The 25,938-nt window shown below is 43.2% G+C and overlaps 1 protein-coding gene across 3 annotated transcripts in view; it reads left to right on the top strand.

The window, feature by feature from the left end:
* The window catches only part of CARMIL2 (capping protein regulator and myosin 1 linker 2), a 62,059-nt gene that overhangs the window by 19,386 nt on the left and 16,735 nt on the right, over positions 1 to 25,938 (top strand). For all 3 annotated transcript variants that reach the window (XM_082229268.1, XM_082229267.1, XM_082229269.1), the window contains 20 exons: positions 1,132 to 1,218; positions 2,196 to 2,305; positions 3,717 to 3,794; positions 4,468 to 4,544; positions 5,885 to 5,989; positions 7,350 to 7,419; positions 8,128 to 8,209; positions 8,814 to 8,910; positions 10,066 to 10,123; positions 10,448 to 10,623; positions 13,446 to 13,514; positions 14,401 to 14,494; positions 14,722 to 14,817; positions 15,846 to 15,974; positions 17,050 to 17,163; positions 18,350 to 18,495; positions 19,804 to 19,891; positions 20,333 to 20,455; positions 23,253 to 23,319; positions 25,611 to 25,879. In XM_082229268.1, coding sequence (XP_082085394.1) covers positions 1,132 to 1,218; positions 2,196 to 2,305; positions 3,717 to 3,794; positions 4,468 to 4,544; positions 5,885 to 5,989; positions 7,350 to 7,419; positions 8,128 to 8,209; positions 8,814 to 8,910; positions 10,066 to 10,123; positions 10,448 to 10,623; positions 13,446 to 13,514; positions 14,401 to 14,494; positions 14,722 to 14,817; positions 15,846 to 15,974; positions 17,050 to 17,163; positions 18,350 to 18,495; positions 19,804 to 19,891; positions 20,333 to 20,455; positions 23,253 to 23,319; positions 25,611 to 25,879 — 2,135 coding nt within the window. The remainder of the gene's footprint in view (positions 1 to 1,131; positions 1,219 to 2,195; positions 2,306 to 3,716; positions 3,795 to 4,467; positions 4,545 to 5,884; positions 5,990 to 7,349; positions 7,420 to 8,127; positions 8,210 to 8,813; positions 8,911 to 10,065; positions 10,124 to 10,447; positions 10,624 to 13,445; positions 13,515 to 14,400; positions 14,495 to 14,721; positions 14,818 to 15,845; positions 15,975 to 17,049; positions 17,164 to 18,349; positions 18,496 to 19,803; positions 19,892 to 20,332; positions 20,456 to 23,252; positions 23,320 to 25,610; positions 25,880 to 25,938) is intronic.

The following is a 25,938-nucleotide window of genomic DNA, read 5'->3' as shown; positions in this document are numbered from 1 at the left end:
AGCTCTGGCCCACACTGGCTTAAGCAGTAAGATTAACTTGGGGAACAAGAGTGAATTTGTTAAACAAATAGCATTTAGTGTGTAATTGCTGCGTGTCATTCATTCACCTTGGGGAAAATTTGCATCACGATATCATCACCCAATCATTATATAGTCCTGTGTTTTCCTAGTGCTGCTTCCATCTTTTGTAGAATTTCTCCAAGTCTAGATTGCTTTTGTGCTTCTTTTTCAGTATTTCCAAGTGGCATGGTTGCAAAATGTGTATTGATATATTGGGCAGGTAGACTTTTCCCCCACTTGGCAAACTTTGACTATTACTTTTCAAGTGGTCATCATATTATCACTGTTCCTCTTTATTTATAATTGTTCTTTTAGTTAGCACTAAAATGCTACTATCCTATTTTTATATATAACTAAAACTCCCATCAGCCCTAGCCAGCATGGCCAACGGTAAGGGATAACAGGAGTTGTAGGCTGACAGTATCCTGAGGGCCCAAGCTGAGGAAGCAATCTTAAATAAAAGAGTATTTTTCTAAAACTCCCCACTGCCTTACTAGTTGCCACCATTTTATCAATGTGCTGCCCCGCCCCCCAATTTAAAATACTTCTGATCTAAAAACTTTGTCTAAGAGCCATCTGGAACATCTGTATGCATGCACACGAAAGCTCATACCAAGAACTAACTTAGTTGGTCTTTAAGGTGCTACTGGAAGGAATTTTTTTATTTTGACTATGGCAGACCAACACGGCTACCTATCTGTATCTGTATATCAAAACCTTTTTAAAAAACAAATCATGACATCTCACAGGTAATTACTCTTAAATGAACGAATACCATGGTTCAAATTAAATTATTGATCAGAAAAAAAATGTAAAAAATTTGATGGGTTATTTTCTGGCCCATCTATGTCGATGAAGCATAGTAGGATGTATACAGAAAAATTACAATACTCCCACTGCCACCCAAGTTGTGTGGAAAGTTGATTGTTGCAATGCCACTTGTAGTTTACTATGGTAGAAGAATTCTTGGCTGGTCCTAGGAACTGCCTGCCTAGAAGCACCACTGAAGTACTGGTACATGGCAGTACAATTGCATTCTATGTCTACTCAAGGGTTCTGTTCTCTCTTTAGGTATAATTGCTCTGAGCCAGAACTTAGAGCAAAGCATCAAGGGCTTCCAAAGCTTGAACTTTGCTAGGACCTCCTTGACTCCAAAAGGTACAGGGGGAAACAGTTAGTCCATGGTTGAAGGGTTTGGGGTAGTGGTACTGTTTCAGGATGCTGTATTAGGATGGCATTAGCACAGCAGAGAGAACTGAAATCTAAATCTTCATCTGTGGTATCTATTTATAGTATCTTTATTGTGGTGTCATTATTAATGTTATCTTGCTGTGAGATTTATTGCAGTGATTAGATTTTTTGCCTTCATTCTTCCATATTAATGTTTTATTAGTTCTATTAAATACTGGTTCATATTCCTTTTTTAATAAAATAAATATACATTGCCTGTTTTCTTCACTGCATGGATCCAGGGCTGGCCAAAGCAAAATGAAAATTAAAAAATCCAGCACAACACCTCCAAAGCCTTGATATAGTTAAACAAGCTGATAACTAAAAAAACAACAACCAGACAATTTCTGTTCTTTAATGGCACTGGGACCAGCTCAAGAACTTTTTACCTGGGAGGGAACAAAAACAGCATGCCCCATGGGTACAGCCAAGTAAAAGTGTATAGGAGCCAAGACTGACTACTTGTGGCAGAAAATCCCTTAAATGCCTCTTACCGGGAGGGAAAATACAATAATTCCAACTTAAAGTAAGAAGTTGCTGACCTTTCATGACATCAAAAATCAGTTGACTGAGGTGAGGTAGCCACCTCACTCTACCTAATGGTAGAGCCAGCCCTTTAACAGGGTCACTGGATGGAAGACCTGCATGTACCAATTGTTGATATTTAACAAATCTATAAATTGCATTGGAGCATATCATGCAACTGTGCTTATCTAGCTGAAGGAATGCTTTCTCACTTCAGGTAAAGATTTAGTTCTCTGTACATACCAGATTTCACCAGTCAATGTCAGAATCTGAGCTAAGCAAGGCCAACCTTGCAAATGAAACAGTTGCCCTCCACCTTCCTCTATGTAACTTGGCACTTGCATCCTTAACACCTCTTTGTGATTTCTCTTGCCTGCCAGGAATGTTGGCCCTTTGCCATTCTCTAGGCTCCAATAGACTATACAGAACTACTCTGTACCACTTGGACCTTTCTGGGAACCCAGGGAGCCTGGCCACTGAAGGTGCAGACGTGAGTATTCATGGCCCCTGGAAACTGTGTAGCAGATGTGTTTTGCCTTCTGTTTCAGACACAGACAGGGACTCAAAGTTTGCTCCTCAGCCCCAATGTTGCTGTTTTGGAATTACAATCTTTAAAAATCAATGCATCTAGGTTTCATTTGCTTTTGCATTTCTGCAGAAGCTAATGAAATAACAGAGTCAACAATGCTGTTCTGGAGCAGTTGTCTCTTTGCAGGAAGAGTTTTCTGGGCCTTTCACCTTCTCTTCCCAAAACTTAACTTACCTTGCTGTCGAGTCCCACAAGACCTGTCGCTGCTAAAATATTCTGTGTCAGTTCACAAGCTTTAAGTTGTCTCATCACCAGGCAAAGTCATTGGATAGTTTAAGTGGCTCAAGGGGTCACTTTTGCTGGTGATTCAGGGCTTTAAAGGTGAACAGCTCAGAAGCATAGAGGTAAACAATGATATTTTTGTTCTATTCACTTTTATACACTTTCATTTGTTTTTTTACATTGAAGTTTTATTGGGTTTAGTTTTAATGATACAGTATATTGTTTGTTAGATTATACACCATTTAGATTTTTCTGAAATATTAAGCAGCTTATAAATGCTTTTAAATAAGGAACTGAGTCATGTTCTATCTAGAAAGCTCCAGATATTAGTTTAGCAGTGGCATTTAGGCCTGTTGGAGCTTCTGGATAGTTTTCAAAGGCAGCTCTAGAGCAGTGTTTCCCAAACTTTTTTGGGCAACGGCACACCTGTTTAAGGAAAAAAATCTCGCGGCACACCACCGCGGCACAGCCCCGTGACGTCAGCGCGCAGCGTCACGCCGGGAGGGACGCACGAAAGTGAAAGTTTTTTCCCTCCCCCTTGCCAGGGAACCTCCAAGCTTTGGGGGTGGGAGGAGGCAGCAGAGTGAGGGACTGAGGGACGGCGGCAACTGAGGCGGCGGCGGCTGTTGTGGTGGTGGCGGCGATAGCGGGCGGAGGAGGGGGCGGCGGCGGGGCTTGAGGAGCCGTCGCCAGGAGTTGCTGCTGCTGTTGTTGCTGCTGCTGCCCGGACATGCCGGCCTCCTCCTCCTCCGCTGTCTCGCGCTCCTCCCTTTTGCACGCGCTGCTCCGCCGCTCGGCACCACCACCGCGGAGCCGCCCCCGGCTCGACGCGGATCCTCGCCGCCGCCGCCTCTCACCGCCCGACTCGCCCGCCTCCCTCCCACGGCACACCAGCCAATGTCTCACGGCACAGTAGTGTGCCACGGAACACCGGTTGGGAAACACTGCTCTAGAGTACATTAAAGAAATGCTTGCGGTGGACCTTGCTGTCTTACAACAGGCGCACTGCAATTTTCTTTCTCAACAAGTAAGTCTTCTCTCTCTCTCTCTCTCTCTCTCTCTCTCTCTCTCTCTCTCTCCCCCCTTTCAGGGCTTGTTTTCTTTCCTGAGTCAGCCAAATGCTTTAGGTCACCTTGATCTCTCTGGGACAGCCTGCGCTTTGGATGTGGTGAGCACCTGGCAGCTGCTGCTATTTCTTACTCTTAAGCATGTTGTACCATGTCATTTTCCCGGAATGAGGACCCTGTATTATTGTGCTGTCACGAGTGAAGTTCCTTTAAAATGAGTCAGACCCTTAGTCCACTTAACCAAGTACTGACTACTCTCACTGGCAGTGGCTGTTTCTATTTGAAAATGGAGTTTGCTAGTTATTTTCTTTGTTAAAACATTGAGATCCTGCCCTTCTGTTGCAAAAATAAACAAAATCGATACTATCACTCTGGGCAGCTTACAACATTCAAAACTTACAATTTCATAAAACAGCAATATAAAACCCTCAGCCAAAATGACTGAGACTACATACATGATATATTTTTAAAGCACATTCATACCACATTTCCCAGTTCAAAGAATTCTAGGCACTGTAGTTTGTTAAGGGTTGTTGAGAATTGTAACTATGTGAGAGGTAAACCACAGTGCCAATAATTATTTGAGGGGAAGAATGTGCTTCAAATGTGCTTTAAAGGTATAGCATGTGACCATAGCCTGAGTCAACAGTTAAATCCAAAATATAAAACTTTTTATGGAACCCAGTGGCACTCTCAGAATTCCACAGGTGACCATGAGCTTCTTTTGTTTTGTTTTCCGCAGTTGTCTATGACCTTTTCCTCCTCTGTCCCCAGCTTTTTGATGCCTTGGGTGCTGGTTACTGTGAAAGCCTAATCCACCTGAACTTATCCAAGAACGTTTATACACACAAGTAAGAGCTTGGTGTGCTTTCCCTGCACCTTTCTGGCAGGCTACTTGGGAGCAGTAGCATATTATGCCAGCCTGCAGTTTTATTTTATTTATTTATTTCACTAGATTTATGTACCATAAAACCTCAAATTGGTGTACAAGAAGACAACATGGTATAAAAGTTGGTAGAGCTTTTAAACTGAGCTTTTAAAAAAAAATCCATAAACCATTGTGATTTTGGGCAAGAGCCTGAAAATATGCATGTGAAGCTCTTTTGTTCAGTGGGTTTCTAGGGTAATGACTTACGGTACTTCCTGATAGCCTAGTCCAGATGTCTAAACCTGACTTGGGTCTTGCTTCACATAAAGAATCTGCATTGCTCCTGAATTCAAGTTTAGGTGCTGTTCTTGTGTTGAGTGACAATCGTGTACATTCTTATGACTTTGGTTGCAAGATCTTGGCAGAGGATTACATTTCCAAATCAAGCTTTTGACTATGAAGATTTCGTGGTGGAGTGGGTTCAGTCTCCCCTAAGGTCTTGGGACAGTCTACCCAAGTCTCCTCTGACAATCACCTACTTTTAAGGGGATGCCCTGTGATTAGGGGAGCTAGTTGACTCATTTCAGCTGTCTGAGCCAGGCAGGGGAGCTGTCCAGTCAGTCAGAGGACCTAGTCCTGAGCCAGGGAAAAGAGCTGAGCAGAATACTGCTTTGCTATGAACAGGTCTTCCAGCTAGCAGCAGAGGGTTTAATTACTCAGCCTGCTTGTCCCACCCTTCCTGGGGTGCTAATGGGATCATGACCCTGACTGCTTTTCCTCTTTTGACATGGGATGCCTTGTTCAGCCAAGTGAGCACAGTAGCATCAGGACTAAGCTTCATTTTGGACTTTCTGCCTTTACTGTTCCTTAGGACCCCATGGAGGGTCCAGAGTTAAGGGATGAGTCCAGTTAGGCCATATCAGGTCTCACAAGTCTGCAGTTACCCTGGATGGAATATTGTGGAGGTGGTATGAGTGTTAGTGTTCCTTTTGGGTTCCTTGTCTCCCTTGGTCCTGGGATTCATGGTGACATCATAGGAACATAGGAAGCTGCTTTATACAGAGTCAGACCATTGGTTTAGCTAGTTCAGTATTGTCTATGCTGTTTTCTCCAGGTTATCAGACAGGGAACCTTTTCAGCCCTACCTGGCAATGCTGAGGATTGAATACAGGGCCTTCTGCATGCAAAGCAGCTGTTCTGCCACTGAGCTATGGCCCTTCCCTTCATCCTCCTCTAGTGAGGAGGTATTTTCTGATCCACTTCCAGGGGTCTGTGCGTCCTGATACCTGCCCATAGAACTTAAGTTACTGCACTTCTTTTCAGAAAGAACAGTGATGTTCCTGTTGGAATCAGCAATTTCTTCAGCAAAGCCTCTGCTCTCCAACATGTTTCATTGGCTGGAACCAAGTTACCAACAGAGGCTTTGAGGTGAGGGGTAAATTGTTGTTTTTAGCTGGCTCCCATTAGGGAGGGGGAGAGAGAGACAATATTGAATGTGATCTGGATTCAAGTCCCATATCTGCCATAGGTTGTTGTAGTCTTGTGTAATTCATTGTTCTTCCAGCTTTGGTTCCTCGTTTGTAAATAAGTGATCTGTATTGAAGAACTACTATAAGGATGAAAATAACCTTTGGATGTCGTGATGAACAGCAAATTATTGTGATGGGAATACACCAAGACATTCTCCAGGCTTACACTCTCTTCCCTTCTCATTCTTTGGTGTAGCTGCAAGGAATTCAGAAGCTTTCACTTCCATTTTTGATGACACATCACTTGTCATGCCATCTAAATCAAACTAACTGTGGCTAATCTTTTTTGGCTTGTTTCGGGGGGGGGGACCAACTTCACACCAACCATAGCTTATGAAGCTGGCTTGTTTCAATGAACCATAGTTAAAATTAACCACAGTTTGGGGTTCTGAAGTAATTGAAAATAAAACTTCCAATCTCCTCCTTACAGCTGCACTGCAAGAGGAGAGAAGAGGAGGGGGAGAGAAGTACACAAGCTCTGGAGGAGGTTAGGCTCATTCTCATAACACTAAACTGTGGGTTAGTGTTTCATCTGAATGCAGCCAATATGAACAAGTAAATATGTGAAGGTAACTAATAATAATAATATCAAAAGAAGAAAAATTGCTGGACAGGCACAGAAAGGTATACTTGACTATTTCTTAGCTGAGTGGGCATGAAGGAATGAGGCATAATCAAGATGAATTCCGTAACACACACATTAATTTATGGATTTGCCACAGAATGCATAAGGGGGGGGGGGGTTTGACAAATCCATTGAGAAGGAAACAAATCCATGGTGTTTGTTTGGAATCTCCATGGTTAGAGGCAGCCTATCACTGAATACCAGCTTGCTGGAAGGCAACAGCACAGGGTAGCTGTTGTACAGTGCTGGACTAGCTGAACTTTTGATCTGATCCAACACAAAGTAATTCTTACCCTTTTGGGGTTCAAAGAAGCAAAGTGGTGAGCTATTAGGGATTAAATGAAGCATTTTGGGATGGAGTCAAATCTATAGTGGAGGGGGAGAAGATGCAGAACCAGGTTTCCCTCATGACAACCTGGCAGTTAGAGCTGCTCCCTACAGTGGCGAAGCTTCATACTCCGGCACTGGGGGGCGGAGAGCAGGCAGGGGCAGGGCTGGCACATGTCCTGGGGGTGTGGCACCCCGCGCAGGCGGGGGGGGGCACCCTACCAGGATCGCGCTGCCAGGGGCAGTGCGCTCTCCCCGCACTCCTCTTCCTCCACCAGTGGCTTGTTTCCTTTCTGGTTTGTTACAGAGCTTTGCTGCAGGCCTTGGCATATAACCACCGATTGAGTGGTCTGCACCTGGACCTCAGTAGCTGTGAGGTAAGAAGGGACACCCCTCCCCCCAAAAGTGTACCTAATAAAATTTGCTAGAGAGGTTTGAAGAACATGTAGGCAAAGGGGCAGATGATATGAAGTTTGTGTTACAGTTATCTGAGACATGGTTCATTTCTTATGAATCAGATTTAATATTAACCAAGGTGAAAATACCATTTTAGGTGATGCATAGGTAAAAATTCAGTAGCAGCCAAAGTGAGTGGCTTTACCTAGCAGCTGAAATGACTATTTCCTCGGATAATAAATCACTAGATTCATGTGGTTTAAGGTTCTCTTTTTCTAGCTTAGGTTTCCACTGCTGAATGGCTAAATCCAGTATTTTCCAAGTCATACAAAAAGTAAATGTAGCCGTTTTGGCTTACTAGACTTGATGACTATATCAGAGGTGGCATGAATACCAGTTGCTGGGAATCAACAGTGGAAGAGGGCTATTGCCCTGTTGCCCTGCTTGTGGGCTTCTCAGAGGCATGCATGTGGTTGACCACCGTGAGAAATGGGATGTTGGACTATTTAGGTATTTGATCTAATTCAGCAGGGCTCTATTTAATGTTCTTAATAAATATTGCCAATAAAAATTGACACCTCAGCATATCAAAACCAAGAAATCAAAATAGCTCTGATCTGACAGAGTTGTTCTTATTTTTTTATGTTCTTACTATTTTTGAATATGTATGAATTGTCTTCATATTAAAGCTGAAATCAGCAGGTGCCCAGGTGATCCAGGATCTTGTTTCAGATGCCAGCTCAATCAAGGAGTTGAATTTATCCGACAATGGTAAGTCTATCAGTTCCTTAGACGGCCTCTGTCCTTAAGACTGAGGGAGACTGTGTGCTCTCTAGCTCTTTGTGTCCCCTTCCTTGCCAATCTAGGCTTATCTGAATAATACATACTCTGTATTAGATTAGGATCTGTGGGTGGTCTTTTCTTTGTGGTATGTTAAAAGTTCTCAGCCACGTTTAACATCCCATAAAGGGGCCTGATGCATATCCCACCAAAAGAGCAAACACACCAAAAGAGCACACCAATTAGAATCAAGGTCTTTGCTGGTTTATTGGAATCTAAAGCAAAAGTAGGTAACCTTTGGCCCTCCAGATGTTGGACTACAACTCCCATCACTCCTGACCCTTGGCCATGCTGGCTGGAGTTGGTGGAAGTCCAACAGCATCTGGAGGGCCACAGATTAGCCCCCTGATCTAAGTGCTGTTTCTTATAAGGTTTCACAAGCCTGCCTCACTTTCCTGTGTCTGAATTATATCAAATCTAGTGTTTAATCATCTGTTTTGGTGGAGGCCCTTGCTTGCCTGTGACCAGTCAGCCTTGCAGGACCCCCACCTGCACCCATGAGGTACCCATGCATACACAGCTACTCTTTCTGCAGGCTTTGATTCTGACATGGTGACACTGGTGCTGGCCATCGGTAGAAGCAGATCCATCAAGCATGTTGCACTAGGAAAAAACTTTAATATCCGGTCCAGGTAAGCATTTAACACTCTGTTGGTACCGGTAATTTTAAAAAAAGTTAAATACTAGTATTAATACATACATGTGAGATAGAGTTGAAAGAATTTTTTTACATACCTAGGCTATGTTTTTTTATTTATTTGCTTGCTTTTAATAGTTTTGAGCCTGCATTTCCATACCTAGAGGCAAACCCAAAGCAACTCATAAGTTGAAAGCAATAAAGACATGATAGTACCACGAATTTCAAAATACAGAAGAACAGACTAATAAAAATAACAGCAGGGATAGCAAAAAAACCAAAACACCAAAAACCTGCACACAACGTAATTGGTTGCCATACCCAACAGTACTACAAAAACTCAGGTTAAAATTCTGAAAGCAGAGCCAAATCAACCAAATGCCTAGAGCATGTGGGGGGATTGCAACCCTTCAGCGTACAACTCCCATCACTTGCCATGGGACATTCTGGGTGGGGCTGACAAAGTTTGAATCAAACAACATCTGGAGGGTCACAGGTTCCTCACTGCTGGTCTAGAGCATAGCGGCCCAATGAACCTCTTTGGGAAGGATAGTCCATAAATTGTCACCACCGTTGATTAGACCCTATGCCTAGTGGATGCCAATCAAGCTTCATTCATCAATGGCATCTAGATCAATGCCACAGATATTGAACAGAGCTTATGTGGAGGCACATATGGAAGAAGGTAGTCCTTGATAGTGCAGTGTCTTAAACCATTCAGGAGTTTAAAGTTCAAAAGCAACACCTGAAATTGAGCTGACTGAAGATCACAGGCAGCCAATGCAGATTACATAAGACATAAGTATTATTCCAGTCCCAGTCAAGAACATTGTGGCAATGTTTTGCACCTGTTGAAGTTTCTCAATAAAGTATTCTCGCTGCTCTGGTTTTGTCAGAAGCGGCTTAGTCATGCTGGCTACATGACCCGGAAAAAACTGTCTGCGGACAAACGCTGGTTCCCTCGGCCAGTAAAGCAAGATGAGCACCACAACCCCAGAGTCGTTTGCGACTGGACTTAACTGTCAGGGGTCCCTTTACCTTTTTATGAATCTAGTAAACCAATGTGACACAACAGGTCCCCACTAATCACCTATATATTAATCAGAACCAGAGCAGGAAAATTAGTAGGCTTTCTGCTTCTTTCTCCTAGGGAGACCCTAGCTGATGCTTTGCACCGAATTGTTCAGCTAACTCAAGATGATGACTGTGTAAGTATGGAGTTCTAAAAGGACAAGTTCAATACCTGTGTATTAGCATGCTTTGGTCAAACTTTGAAATCCTTAATTATTTCTGGTAAGTACACGCTCTCATAACTCAGTGGAGCTTCCTGTTGTCTGCCTAATTTCTACTTATTTTAACCTTACCACATAGAGATGGACTATTTGTCCATAGTCACTATTGTCCATTGAATGGTCTTTGTCATAGACTTGGCACTGTGTGTTTGTGTGTGTGTTCCATGCCCTCTGCAAACAAGCAACATTGTTATTAGCGTCTTGGGGTCTCTGCTACATTCTTTCCTGATTTTATTTCAGTCTGTCGAATCCCTATCAGTGGCAGAATCTCGCCTGAAACTGGGAACCAGTGTTATCCTAGATGGTTTGAGAAGCAGGAGCAGTTGTCTTGTCATGCTGGATATCAGTGGTAATGCTATGGGAGACGTGGGTGCCAAAATACTGGCAAAAGCTTTGTCAGTGAACACAACACTCAGGTGCGTTCACTTAATTTCTTTCACTTGCATAGGTGTGTGTAGGTGGATATGTGAATTGAAGATGGAGATAGGGGAGAAATTTGATTCAGTTCACACTTAAAGGGGAACTTACCTAATTTTCACTTTTGAATCAAGATGCAAACCAAAATACAATCATCCTTTGAAATTCACACTTTTCTGAATTTTGCAATGCAGTTCTCCAGCCAAGTAATGTGTAAAAAAATGGATATAATGGGGTAAAGTGTGGACCCAAATGTATATATTATTGAAAATCACATACAAAAATGCATTCTACTAGGAGGAAATTGCTTTGCAAAAAATGCATATATTCGGCAAAATTGTGTGCCAATAATGTGTATATTATTAGAAATAAATGCTTAAAATGCTGGTGGATTTTGATGAAGATTTTTTTTAAAATTAGGGAACATGTGGAAATGTGAAAAATTGAATTTAAGATTGGGAAAAATGAGTAATAGAAATGGAAACATTTCGTTATCCCTAATTGGAGAGGGGTTATTGTAAGTTGTATATTGTAGGGCCCGTAGCTCAGTGAAAGAGCACATGCTATCCCAGATGCTATCCTTGGTTTCTTCAGTTAAAATGGATCAATTAACAGGTGATGAGAAAACGTCTGTCTGAGACCTTAGAAAGACTATGCAAGTCCAAGAAGACTGTTGTCCACATGTTATTTGTCAGCATGGCCAATGGCCAGGGAGAATAGGGATTATATTTCCAGCAACATCTGGAGACCCAAGGTTGGGAAGGCTGAATAGGCTGGCAAATAATCTGGCCATCTATAAAGCAGGCTAAAGAGGGCTCATGCTGCCTGCTTGGGACTGCAAAAATGCATTTTGAGGGAGGCTTGTGTTTTCAAGCACCTGACATGTCACAGTACATACCTTGTGAACTCAAGGGCTTGCTGTGCTCTCCTGCGTGACTGGAAAGTAACATGCCTCGGTCAAGTCTAGTGTCTCCTGTGCAACTTGGTTCTGTGCTGCAAAGCCAAGATGCCCACAGAGATCTATGTATGGCTTCCTTTGGAAGAAGGCCCCTTCCATGTGCATGCCTTTCTAGTAGCTGTTCCTTTGCAGGCTGCTCTGGGGAGTCTAGTAAGTTTAGTCCCTAGCAGTTTTGCAGTATCAAACAAAACCAGTAGTTTAATACAGTGGTACCTCGGGTTAAGAACTTAATTCATTCCAGAGGTCCGTTCTTAACCTGAAACTGTTCTTAACCTGAGGTACCACTTTAGCTAATGGGGCCTCGCGCGGCCGCCACACAATTTCTGTTCTCATCCTGAAGCAAAGTTCTTAACCCAAGGTACTATTTCTGGGTTAGCGGAGTCTGTAACCTGAAGCGTCTGTAACCCAAGGTACCACTTTATTCTATTCTGATGGTGATTAACCAGGTGCCTTTAGAAGCTCAAATGGACATGTGAACCTGCCATACATTACTGTTTCTATTCTAGCCCAGTATTGTCCACTATCCCAGCCTGATGCCCTCCAGAAAATTTGGACTACAACTCCCATCAGCCCCATGTTGTGCCGACTGGGGCTGATGGGAGTTGAAGTTAAAAACATCTGGAGGACACCAGGTTGGAGAAGGCTGGGCTTCTCTGACTGAAAGTGGCTATCCAGCATCTCAGGCAATGAAGAATCTTTCCTGTCACTTGCCACCTGAAATCCTTTAAATGGAGATTCCAGGGATTCAGCTTGTAACATACTCCATGCAAAACACATGCTCTTCCACTGAGCTATGTTTTCTCCTCAGACAGGATAGCTATTTCCTGTGTTTTCCCTCACCACCTGGTAATTGAAGAAATACTGCTTCTGAACACAGAGGCTTCATTTGGCTATTGCAGCCGTGAGATCTTTTCCCTTTTAGGAAAGTGTCTAATTCTTTTTTTTTAAGGGGGAACAAGTCTGAGTCATAACCATATGTGTCATGTGAAGGTATAGTTCCTTTTGTTTAAAAAATCTACACTCCTGGCTCTGAGCAGGAGTTGTCATAGAGTGGGGCTTCTGTTTCTAACTTTTTGCACCCTGCCCCTGCCCCCAACTGGTGCCCTCCATGTTTTGGATTACAGATTCCATCAGCCCCAGCCAATATATGCTGTAGTCCAAAACATACAGAGGGCATAATGTTGGGGAAGGCTGAAATAAATGCACATGGTTGTATTTTGCATACTTGGTAGGGACAAATTAGATGTTACTAGGGAAACACAGGGTTCCCGGCTGACTCTTCTCTTCATAATGTTCATGTGAGTGTTGGTGGGTGCTATTTGCAGGAGAATTAGTTAGAAAGAGGGAAGATTGATCCTTCTCCCTCTGGTGATAATTCTCCCCTGTAAGTGCGTCTGCTCTGGGTCATATTTAAAGGTTCTGCCCTGCCGGGCCCTTAAACTTGAAGTGGAACCAGCTGTAGGGGAAATAGCTGTGGGAAAGGAATTTGCAGGGAGTGTCAGCAAGCATGGAAAGGGTTTCCCTTCTTAATTTCCATGTCACTAAATTTCCTGTTACATTGGCAAATATGGGGCTGAGGCCATAGGTTTGCTAACATAATGTGTTGCTTGGATCTAGGAATGCAGCTTTCCTGAGTTCAGAACTTTTTGGATACCTTAACACAAAGGTTTTTTTTTAATAAACTTTTGATGCTTAAAAAAAAAAAGTTTTAATTTCTATTATGTCTCTGAAATTTAGAGCTGGGTACACATGCTTTAAATAAAAAAGGAAAGCAAAGATTCTACTTAGAAATGCTTCTATTGTCTATATATTGGAGCTTGGTGTGCTTCAACTGAACCGCCTTCCCTTCTCATCTGCTTTTAGGACGTTAATTTGGGACAGGAACAACACAACATTGTGTGGATTCCTTGATGTTACTCGTGCCTTGCTAAGGTAGGTACCTCATCGCTGTGCTCTGTTGATGCCATCCTGGAGGCTCTGCAGATAAATTCTGTTCTTCTTTGGAATAAGAGAATCCCAGTCCAAGTGCCAATTCTTTCCCCATAAATAACTTTGGCAATGCCATTTTAGGACCCAATAATGTCAGACAAAACATCAAGGGTTTATTCACTCACTCGTCTTCCTATATGATATATGCCACCAGTGCTATTTTTCTAGAAAAAGAGGTGTCAGAACTCACCATGAAGTTGTAATGACAATAGTGCCCACCTGAGTGGTGCCAGAACTGCATTCTGGTGAGTTCTGGCTGAAAAAAGCCCCATATGCTACCATTGGTTAGCATACCCTTCTGCATTCTACATAGGACAAGCAGGCCAGTCTTGTCACAAAATAATAAATCAGGCTTCCTCAACCTCGGCCCTCCAGATGTTTTGAGACTACAATTCCCATCATCCCTGACCACTGGTCCTGCTAGCTAGGGGTCATGGGAGTTGTAGGCCAAAAACATCTGGAGGGCCGAGTTTGAGGACGCCTGTAATAAATGAATGCAAATCAGACACCAGAAATGATGATATTTAAAAACCAGAGAAATAACATTTCAGCTGCTCGGGATGTTCTGGAAGTGGTCATTCTCAAATAAAGGAACTTCAAAGGGAGGCTCCAGTGGGAAACAACTGAATTATATCTTATGAAGAAGTTCAGATCACCTGAATCGAAATGAACATAAGACGAGCACTCCACGAGCAAAGTTTTGTTACAGCATCTACTTGTTTCACTTTAATTGGGAAATAGCCTGACTACTGTGCATGCACAGTTGTGAATTGTTTTGGGGGCCCTTAGTAGCCTAGGGACAACTAATGAAACAATGCTTGTTCCTCAGGAATTTTACTCTAAAAGCTATGCCCTTGCCCATAACTGATGTGGCCCAGGCTCATCGAAGCCATCCAGAGAAAATGGAGGAAGTTGTGCACAAGGTAAAAAGCATAGGAATGGGGGTACTGATCTGAATGGGGGAGCACTCTAGATCAATCTTGAGTTAGAACCCAACTGATAGGTATGTGCTGAATGAATGTTAGCATGCTGTATGTGCTCCAGTATGCTGATCATATGTTACTCAGTGCTGCTGAGTAAATGCATCTAGATTTTTGGGAGGCCATAGAAGTGAGGGTCATGTGAGCCATGCCTCTTTTGCATGCTGCAGATACAATCTTACCTCGCAAGGAATCAGATTCAAGAGACCTTGTCCAAGGAGAGATGCCGGTTACAGCCAGACAGTACAGCCAGCTCATCTGCACAGGTGGGGACCCTTGGATCTTTGCCTACCTTCATAGCCTTACGTCTTGCATAGTCAGCTCTGATCACATTTTAATAAGAAAACGAATTTGCACCACCCTGAAACAATGAACAAATAGAAATGCAGCTAGCCTACAAAATTTGCACTTCTCCAGATTTTGCAATGCAAGTAATGTGCACAAAAATGCATATGTGGGTAGTGTGCATAAAAATGCATATCTTAATAAAAATAATATTAGAACTATAGCAGGGGGAATTGCTTGCAAAGATGTGTACATTTGGCAAAGCTACATACAGAAATGTGCAACTTAGGAGAAATGCACACTAAAATGCTGATAAAGAATTGTGAATTGTGAGGGTTGTTTTTTAAAAAGAAATTCCAAACTGTTGTGGAGAACTAAACTTAAAATTGGAAGAAAATAAGGGAACCTGAAATAAGGGAATCTTGCATGCCAACCTCTTTAAAAGTCAAGTGCTGCAGAAGAGGGCCAAAGAGCAGAAAACATCTAAATGGGGCAAGAATGCTGGCATCTGCATTTTAGAACATTAAAGTGCATTGTATCCTGGTAAACTTTCTGACAAGAATTAGTGCTGTCACATTGCAGATGCAGGGATTGGTGCTAAGAGAGTTACAGCCAACTCCAGGCTTAAGGGGTATCTCGTAACTCACTGATCCTTCTGTTCCTCTTCCTTGTCATTGCTGTTGGTTCATCTGTCCTCTCCCAGTGTACAGGCCAACAAAAGCCAATAAGGAGGAGCAGCATCCTCCGCTTGCCTTTCCCTTTCTCTATGGGAGAGTGCCACAAATTGAGTCCAGAGGGACAGGACCAGTGAATGGGTGGCAGCAGCAACCGATGAGAAGTTGGGGTTTTTCAGGGAGGGACCCTCTGAGGTCACCCTGACCAAGGGCCCCAAAACCTGGAGCCAACACTGACTCAATTAAATGCAGCTAACAGAGACTGGAATTCTAGGGAGTGCTATACTTTTGTGCTGGTGGTACAGTGGTGCCCCACATCTTGCTCTCTATTCTAGGCACTGAAGGATGCATCCCAGTCTGTGCATAAGTGCATTGAAATGCTGAGCTCTGTTCAAGATGTGGAAGTTAAAGCAGACATCCTGTGGGCAGAGGAGACCATCAAGGATGCAAGCCTTTCAATCAGTGTGAGCTCTCCTTCATGTGTGTTAAGGGTGCTTTCCAGGCAGGCGCTTAATCTGCAAACAGGTTGTTCACAACACTTTTTTTAACATACCAGATTTTCTCTTAAAAGGGCACATCCAGATCAAATCAGCAGGAGGGAGGGATGCAGGCTGGCATTTTGATGCCAGTGATGTCATATGCATGCTACAAAAACAGCTTACTTGCATGAGGAGTACTGATCCCACAATAAACACCTGTCTGCAAGCCTCCCCTTTGCTACTTTTCTTGTTTTGGAACTCAGTCATGAACCACTAAGTGGTGGTGATGATGATGATGATTAATTGAATTTGTTATCACTTTATTTTGCCCAGGACAACCCAAAGCAACTTACAGTCAAAAAGGCAGATACATTTTTTAAAAAACACACCTGTCCTCTTCTAAAAAGGCCACAGATAGTTAAAGGTCAAAGACCTGGTAATAGAGGGAAGTTTTTTGCTGAGTACCTAAAGATATATAATGATCACACCAGGTGAGCCTCCCTGGGGAGAACATTCCACTAATGGGGAGTCACTGCAGAAAAGGCCCATTCTTGTATTGTCACCCTCCGGACCACATGAAGAAGGGCCTCAGATCATGATTGTAAGTTAATTTTTAACCTGCATGTGTCTTCCTGTGGTAGTGTCATGAACCAAGCAACACTGGCAAAAGTCAGAATATCAGACATGACTGAAGATGCCTTTTAAATTTTCATTACAAATTCAGGAAGAATGCATCATTTTCATAGGACACAGGTAGGCAACCTGCAGTTTGGGGGCCACACACAGCCCTCAGCCTCATTCCATGTGGCCTAGACTGACAAAATCAATGTCCTCTGGACAGTTTACAAACATAAATAAAATACACAAATGCAATAAAACCGATACCACAATTTCCTTACAAGTATTAAATATATAGAAGGTAGCCAAGAACCTCCTCTAGCCCCCTTTGGCAGCAACCTACTGGTGGCAACCTACCTTCAGCAATGGCCTTTCAGATAAGCTACTGTGGCAAAGAAGGACTGAATAGCCATTCTTAATGAGAACCTTTCTCTTCCTGCAGGTTTTGCCTATTTTGTATGAGGCAGGAAACCCTGTGCACCAGAACAGCAAGCTTCAGCACAAGCTGGAGAGTCTCATTGAAGAAGTCTCTCAGACTTGCAGCAGTGAAATCCAGGTAAGTAGGTAGAGTTCCATAGTCATCTAGTAGTAGGAGATGGAAAATACTTTGGAGAGCTGCTGCCAGTTAGAGTAGACAGTATTGAGCTTAGGTGGGCCAAGTCTGCAGTTTTGCACCACACAACTGTAGCTTTTGGTGTGTGCTACAGAAATCAGCCTCCTGAGAAATTCTGCTTCTGTTTTTTAAAAGAGTGTTTTAATCTATATGGTGACAGAATTAAGTCTATAATTGAACTGGTGACAAAGATGCTAACTGCTGCAGCAGCATATAAACTCTGTCTGCTAACAGGTAGTGTGAACATATCTTTGCACCTTTTATGGCCATCAGAAGATATGCAAATATGACAAAATCAAAATGTTGGACCTCTGGCCTATAAATCCGAGAAGTCAAATGAGATTTCTCCTCGCAGATCAGGACAAAGATATTGCTGCCTTAGTAGCTTCCTTTTTTAGCCACAATTTTACCAGAATGGGTTCCCAATGAACCATCCTTTCGGGGAATAGACAGGGTGAAGCAAAGTATCTAAGTGCACACAATCACAGTGTGACCTTATTACCTTCAACAGCTTTCACCCTTGTCCTTTTAACTACCCTAGTGACTTGAAATATTTTATACTGTGATACCAATAAAGGTATTTGATTTGATTTGCAAATGTGTGTAAATGCCTAATTTCCATTGTTTATTAATAGCACCAAAAATGTTGCAGATATATATATATATATATATATATATATGCAGGTTTTGGTGTCTTCGGGTGTCTTCCCGTGTAAGAGTCGGGGTGTCTGTGCGACGTTTCGACGAGGTCTCACTCGTCATCTTCAGGCTGGTGCTTTCGGCTTCTTGTTACTGGAACAGAGCTCTGTTCCAGTAACAAGAAGCCGAAAGCACCAGCCTGAAGATGACGAGTGAGACCTCGTCGAAACGTCGCACAGACACCCCGACTCTTACACGGGAAGACACCCGAAGACACCAAAACCTGCATTCCTGTACCCGTGAAAATCTACGAAAGCAAATATATATATATATATATATATATATATAGCCTTAGACTAGAGGAAGGTGACCCGAAACCTCTTGCAGTGAATTGCTTCCCCACACATGCTCACAAGTAGAAAGTAATAAAACTTCAGGTTTTGACGACTCCTCGTGCCACATTTATCTCTTGCTTGTACTTTCTTCATAGACCATCATGCATGCCTCATTGGTTGCCACTCAGAGTTTGTGCCCCAAACTCATGCAGAAAAATGACTTTCAGGACCACCTGATCGCCAGCGTGCCAAAGAAGATGCTCCTTGACCAGCTTTTGACTGAGATGTACAGCAGGCTCACGTGGGTGACAGGACTAACCTTTCTCTTCAAGCCACACCAGAGTGCCTGTTTGGGTTGGAAGCATCTACTCAATCTTCAGCATTAAACACTGAAGTAGAAAGAGAAAGGTTTTGCCTGCTGGCTGTGTTTCTCCTTGAGATTCCTGCTTCCTGGCATATAGCTTTTCAGTAGAGACACATTTGGGGTAGATGGGGGCCTCTTTGAACTGTCCTTTTTATTTTTTATACAAGTACTGTTCTCCTTCGGCAGCTTAACCTCATATCTGTAAGAATCTTGAGCCTCTTGTTTGGTATATGGGTCTGCAGAACTGTTCCCATGGCTCAGGCAGAAGCCAGCATCTTATGTCCTCTACATGTCACTCTCTGCTATGCAGATACATCTCTCTGACAGCTGTCTAGGCTCCTAGGGCATAGTCACACCACAGAGTTAAACTGATGAAACAAACATTCCTCTTTCCTAGGGAATTCTGGGACTTGTAGTTCTGTGAGGGGGTAGCTTTACAGAGAATTCTCAGCACCTCACCAGATAAAAATCCCCAAGTTGCTTTAAAAAGGTTATTTTTTGTCCTCAGCTTCTAAAATTTGTATAACATTCCAATCAACTTTAATCAATTTTCACATTTTTGCGGCATACAGTATAGGACCACATTCTAGATGCATGTCTTCTTTCATTTTTCAAAGATAAAATAATTTATTAAAAATGTTTTCCAGACTTCTTCATGAAGAATGTAAGAAGTGCCTTGCTGTGTCAGCCCTCACTCACTAACAGATCCCAAGCAACTGAAATCTAGGTGCATCCTGTCTCTAAACTTGGAGGCTCCATTTAACCCTGATGATTAGTGGCCACTGATCCATATATTTTTTCTGATAGTATTTTAAAGATACATAAGCCTGTAGCCATAACCACATTCCCCAAGAGCAGGATCCATATATCAATCGTTATTATTTATTAGGTATCTTACATGCCCTTTACTCTGAGGCCCCAGGGCAGGGTACAGCAATGAAAAAAGTACAGTACAGTACAGTACAGTTAAAACAAATTAACAGTTTAGACAACAGGCTACATCATAAAATACACATACCCCAGGTGTCAGAACTGGGAGAAATCCTCTTCTTCTCCCACCCATTTCTGGCCCTTTACCCAACATCTGATGGTCATGGGAGCCTTAGCAGTCACTTTATCTCACTTCTCAGCCTCCTTATTTCCCAAATCCTAACCCAAGTTATTGGTGCCAAAGTCTTACTACACAGTGGAGCTCTCCTTTGTGCTTCTCTGTGCTAATAGCCTGCTTTGTCCCTTCTTTGATAGGGAGATCCAGCAGTCAGTCACTGAGGCCATGGTCAATGGTATTGCTGATAAAATTCTGGAAGAGTTAGCCACCGTTCAAGGCAAGTTGGTGAGTGCCAGACAGGATTCCGGTCAATGTGCAAAGGCAAGACTGGCCCAGATAGGAATTCTGTATGCTGCAATTCCTTTCCTTGGTTTGCTCTCCTCAGTGTTAATGTAGGTCAATGTAGGTTTGAATGTCATTTTGTCTCTACCTACCTCTCTCTCTCTCTCTCAAACACAGTTAGCCCTTTTATCTGTTTAAAATATTATTCAACTTTCCCACCAAGGAAGCTTGCTATATAAAAGGTTGAAGGAAGAACAAACACATGGTATATGTGACCACATTGGTCAAGTTCTGGCTACTGCATCTCAAATGCTCAGATTCTTAAAGAGATGGAAAAGCCAGTTAAATATAGTGATTCACTGGAACAAAACCACCATTTTCCCATGCCACCTGTCTAGTATACTGTCTCAGAGTCACTTTTTGAACCTACTTAAACCATTTCAGGCAAAACACCTCTCAAAACTAGCCCAGGAGCCACAGGTGACGAATGCTGCAGACTGGAACACTTTCCAACAGGGGCACAGAAGCCTGTGGGATGTTGTTGAGAAGGACTTCCAAAAGGAGGAGGTATGCATTTTCCAGCCCTCAGTGCATTCATTATTATACTAGCATGAGCATCACAGTAATTTCTAATTGGGATCAACCTAGTTATTTAAATGCTCTGCACACGATCTGAAAGCTATCCCTTCACGTTGCATCTGTGTCTCTCCTGATTTTACCTATATGTCCCAGTGTAGCTGGGGAGTGAATCCTGCAGTTATTCTTTTCCCCAAAAAGAGCAGTAGGGGAGTGGCCAAAGGTGGCAACAGAAGCAGTATGTACATACCTGTTCGATAACTTGAAAGGAAGCACTGCTGGATCGGAGAAAAAACTTGTTTAGTCCAGCATCCTGTTTCCCAGTGTTGCTGGCCAGATGTTTCTGGGAAACCCAAAAGACAGACATGAAGTCTGAGAGCAATAGCTTTCTCCCACTGATGTTCCCCAGCAACTGGTACTTGGAGAGGGCTCTGCAAGCCCATCAACCCAGACAAATGTCACTTGCATCCACCAGTGGAAGGGATAACTGAATTTATACCCCAAGCTGCTTATCTGAGAAGCCTTTGAAATTTATGTGCTACTTTACAGTGCTGGGCATAGTGACATCTTTGCTGTGAAAATGCCTTCATCTGACAAGTCTTTTGAAAGCAGTGGTGGGAATCGCTCCTGATCTGTTGTCGACATTTGCAAAATTACGCATAGCAGCTTGGTTCGATAGCCAAATTGTGTCACTAGTCCTTGCTATGTATGTTTTCCTTCTGGGATTTTAGAGATGTACTCACCACCTTCTGATATAGCTGCAAAGCTTCAAGCTTCAAATTAATATTCATCTCTGCTTTGGGAGACTGCTATGAGCATATCTGCGTTACAGAATTAAAATGATCTAATAGTCATTCCCTGTCCCCAGTGAATCCTGGGAATTGTATTTCTTTGAGGGAAGGTGGTGATCTCATTTTAGCAGAGAAGTCTTGTCAAAGCACAGTTTTTAGCAATCTTTGAGGAAAGCCACAGCAATGAAACTGGTATGAAACAGAGATAAACTTGTAATAGGTTTGTCATTTCACTAATCTTCATTTAGTAGGTTGAGACCTAGACCTGTATCGTGGCCTGATCTAAGGTGGATCATATCAGCAGCACTACCCTAATATAAATATACAGTAAAAAGAAGTGGGTTATCATCAAATCCATAAAAAAGTTTAAGATATCTCTGAACAGAAGCCATATTCCCCCCCCCCCAGCAGCCAGGCATTCTCCCCTTTCTGAAAAGTCCCTGCCTTGTGGTGACACCACTCCATCAAATTAGGGTCAAACTACATATAATGTTGTTTATAGTGTGTAATTATGTCTGGGTTTTTGGAAATGTAATATTTAGTGTGGACAGACACCCCCCCCCATGAGCACAGGGGTGGGATTCTGATTAAAATCCCCCTCGTGCCTAGCCTTAGGGAAAAAGCTCTTGGTGCCTACAGAAGCTTCACATACACACAAGTAATAGGAGTACTGTTGGCAGGTTGGATTTTCATCAGGATCATAGCTGGGGAGGAGCCTGAGAACCTCAACTAGTATAAGAGATATATCTAAGAATTCCGTGTTTTGTAGCTTTTCTTTAAATTTTGTATTCTTTTGAACATAAATAAACTCTGAAAAGAAAAGAAAATCAAGGGTTCCAACACAGCATTAAATTTGAAAGAGTGGGGAAAGATCTAGTTGTACACCATGCATTTAACACAATGTACAGTTTGACCCACTCTGCATTTTTATCCTCAAACTCCTTTGTTTGTTTGTTTGATTTGTAGGAATTTGTGTACCACTCAACATATAAAATACCATACCTTTTAAGATTTAAAATAGACACAAAATAAAAAACAAGAAAATGATAAAGTATCTTCAGAAGTATTTATAACATGGCTGGGTCACTCCACAGCAGGGGTAGGCAACCTAAGGCCTGTGGGCCAGATGTGGCCCAATCGCCTTCTCAATACGGCCTGCGGACGGTCCAGGAATCAGCATGTTTTTACATAAATAGAATGTGTCTTTTTATTTAAAATGCATCTCTGGGTTATTTGTGGGGCATAGGAATTCATTCACCCCCCCCCCAAATATAGTCCAGCCCACCACAAGGTCTGAGCGACGGTGGACCGGCCCATGGCTGAAAATGGTTGCTGACCCCTGCTCTGCAGAGTAAGCTTGTGTGTGTAAGAAAGTTTTAAGCGAGCATCTAGCATTGTATGCACTGTAGGCTCTTCTTAGATGGGCAGAGGGTAGGAATTCCACAAAGTAGGTGCAAAGGGCCTAGCTGCAGGGGTTCATGGATCAGACCTCAGGAATATGTAACAGGGTAAAACGTGCTTCTTAAGAAGACTGCAGTGTCCCCCCAACCTCACACATCACCAAGGAAATATAATAAATGAATAAAAAATAACCTACCCAAGTGACACTGACACTAAGCTCCCCCCACTAAGCAAAATAATGTAAGTTTACCACCCCACCCCCTCTTTTCCCCCTCCCCTTCTCTTTTCCCCCAGCCTGTACAACAGTGTCTCACACTGAATGTAACTGGTCAGTAGAAATGATTCTATGACCTGAAAAGAGACAATGCATGTACTTTTGTAAACCAAGAAAATCCTTAATAAAAAAATATTTTAAAAGCAGGCTACAGTGACAGGGCAGGTACATAGAGAATAAGACTGTCACTCAAATAGGCTGTTTCTAAGTTGTTTGGGATTTTATATACCATCAGCAAGACCTTAAACCTGGCCTGGTAGCTTACTGGCAGCCAGTGCAACAGTACAGTTGGTTTTTAAAGTATCGTTTCCTCTCTTCACAGTACAAGAGGGCTGCCCAATGGAAGCACAGCTGTTCCACAAGCATTCTGCCAACTCCTGGACTAAATGGTAAAGCATATTATATGTGTTGGTATGAATGAGCACCTTTTCTAAAATCCACTTAGCTGGGAAACAGTTTAGGTGAATGCCAAAGGGTTTTATTTTTTTAAGTATTTCTGTGACAAGCATGAGTTTGAAAACACATACAATCATATATGGACACTCAGTGGAGAGTTGAGAGTGGCTTTGGCCCCTGTTTGGTGCACAATTGGTGGCAACCTTTGTGTGAAATGCCCCAAATGCATAATGACCTAAATCTCAGAGATGATTAGGCAGTAACTCTAACTCCACTTAGATGGAAGTAAGCCCCCATGAATACAATAGGCCTTGCTTCTGTGGCTAGGATTGCAGCACTAAAAACTCATTGAAATTAATGGATATACATTAGGCACAACAAACTCATCCTGTTGATTTCATTGGGACTTTAGCATGACCAAGTACATCTTAATTTTGGCCCAAGTGACTTACCGTAATTCCTGTATACTTCAATTTCAGGGCAAGTTTATACATTGGCATGTCTCCATGGAAGATTGCTTTCCTCTCACCAGAGCCAGACTTACCATTAGGCAAAGTGGGGCAGCAACCTCCAGTGGGGCTGGGGAGTGGGCAGCAAAGTACTGAAGGAATGGTGGTGAGATATTGGATGGCAGAGCTGTGTGTGCACCACATAGCCTGTGCTCCCTCACTCCCATCTCTGAGCTGCCCTGCTGCCCTTGGTTACAGTGGAGGATGCTGTCTGGCCGTTCTTGTGGAAGCTAGATTTGACTGCCACTCCAGTTGGCTTCCATCCATGTCATGGGAAGCACCATCTTGTCCTTTGCCTCAAGCAGCAAAATGTCTTAGAGTGGCTCTGCCTATCACGACTTTATACTCTGGTTGTAGCATTGCACAACCCAGCCTAAAATGGTTGATCTTTGTGCAGGAGTGGTTCCCACATCTTATGTTCAGAATAAATGATGCAAAGTCACCAGCGCTCTTAAATTTTAGATGGCCAGAATCCCCTATCTCTCCTTGAGTTATATAGGTCTTGCATATGCTTTCCTTCTCCTCCTTCAGCCAGTCTAGGAAGATAGGGAGAATGAAGAGACAATGGCAAATTGGTAGATCCCATACTTTGCATTTTTCTATTGTGAACTGCTCTGGGATCTTCGGATGAAGGGTGGTGTACATTTTTTAATAATAATAATAATAATAATAATAATAATAATAATAATACCACCACCACCAGGTTCCTGGCCTCTCCAGTTTAAAAACCTATTGCAAAAGACCAGTCTGAAGCCCTGGAGAGCCATTGCCAGTTACAGTAGACAATACTAGGCTAGATGGACAAATAGTCAAACCTGGGTAGGTATAAGGCAGCTTGCTAAGGCCCTACGAGGTGTGGGTGGCTGCAAGGCAAATGTAGTCTGGTGACTGTAGCAGAGGGGGCAGCAAGAAGGACGACAGGAGAAATGTGGATTTCATCATGTGTCCAGTTGCTGGATAGCAGCAGCAGTAATGGGTAAGTGGAGGAGCAGGAATATGGAACAACACAGAAGCTTGGAAATACAGTGGTACCTCGGGTTACATACGCTTCAGGTTACATACTCTTCAGGTTACAGATTCCGCCAACCCAGAAATAGTGCTTCAGGTTAAGAACTTTGCTTCAGGATGAGAACAGAAATCGTTAGCTAAAGTGGTGCTTCAGGTTAAGAACAGTTTCAGGTTAAGTATAGACCTCTGGAACGAATTAAGTACTTAACCTGAGGTACCACTGTACTGGGGTTGTCTCCTGTTCACATGCGAGTGGGTGGCTGGCTGGCTTCAGGAAGTCACAGCACAGTTGGCTTAGGTTGTTTGCAAAGGAGACTTTGGCAACCTCTGAAAAGTGGGAATCCTTGCTTCACTCAAAATGAAAAGAAAAGGGGGTGGGGGAGAGGAGACACGACCTGGCTTTGTACAGAACCACCCACTCCTATTTGTCTTTGGAAAAGAAAAGAAATCTGTAGCTGCTCCAGCTTCTATTCCTCAAAGCGTGAGCTAGCCAGGAAATCAGTCTCAGCCAGGGGATGCACTAGCTGCTCCTCCTCATCCTTCCTGAGGCAAGGCAGGCTTTTCCCATTGGTGCACAAACCCCCGAGCCCATTAGCAGTAGCCAAGTCTGCCTTGTCACTTTAGTCGCCTGATATGTAACAAATCTGCCTGTGTGACAGGAGTCGTTGCTGTGCTGCATAGTGGCAGCCTGCTGTCCGCCTGGCAACTCCAAGGATTCCTCCCCCTCCCCCCTCCTCCCCCCACCTCCTCCGACTTCTCTCTTTCAGGTCTATCGGAACTCGATTTTAAGGTAGAGGCAGAAGATAACAAGATTGGGGCTCCCCAGGCTGAGCTGTCACTCAGCCGTGCCTCCGTGAAGTCACGCCCTGCCTCCACAAAGGATGCTGAAGCTGGGAGCAGGCTGCTTCCTTGCACAGAGCCTGCATCCGCACAATCCCTTATGGACCTGCCGACTGCAGGAGAGAAATTGGAGCATTATACCCGAGACAGGCCCAGGCCCAACCGCAGGAACAGGCAGCCCCCCAGCAAGCCAAATGTAAGACTCTTCTTGCTTTTTTAAATCTCTAATTGCTTTTGCAGATGCACAAGGCGTGT

Source organism: Podarcis vaucheri, assembly GCF_965113315.1.
Source record: "Podarcis vaucheri genome assembly, chromosome: 7".
Classification (NCBI taxonomy): domain Eukaryota; kingdom Metazoa; phylum Chordata; class Lepidosauria; order Squamata; family Lacertidae; genus Podarcis; species Podarcis vaucheri.
Note: the sequence above shows the minus strand (reverse complement) of the source record. Positions and strands in the feature narration are given on the sequence as shown.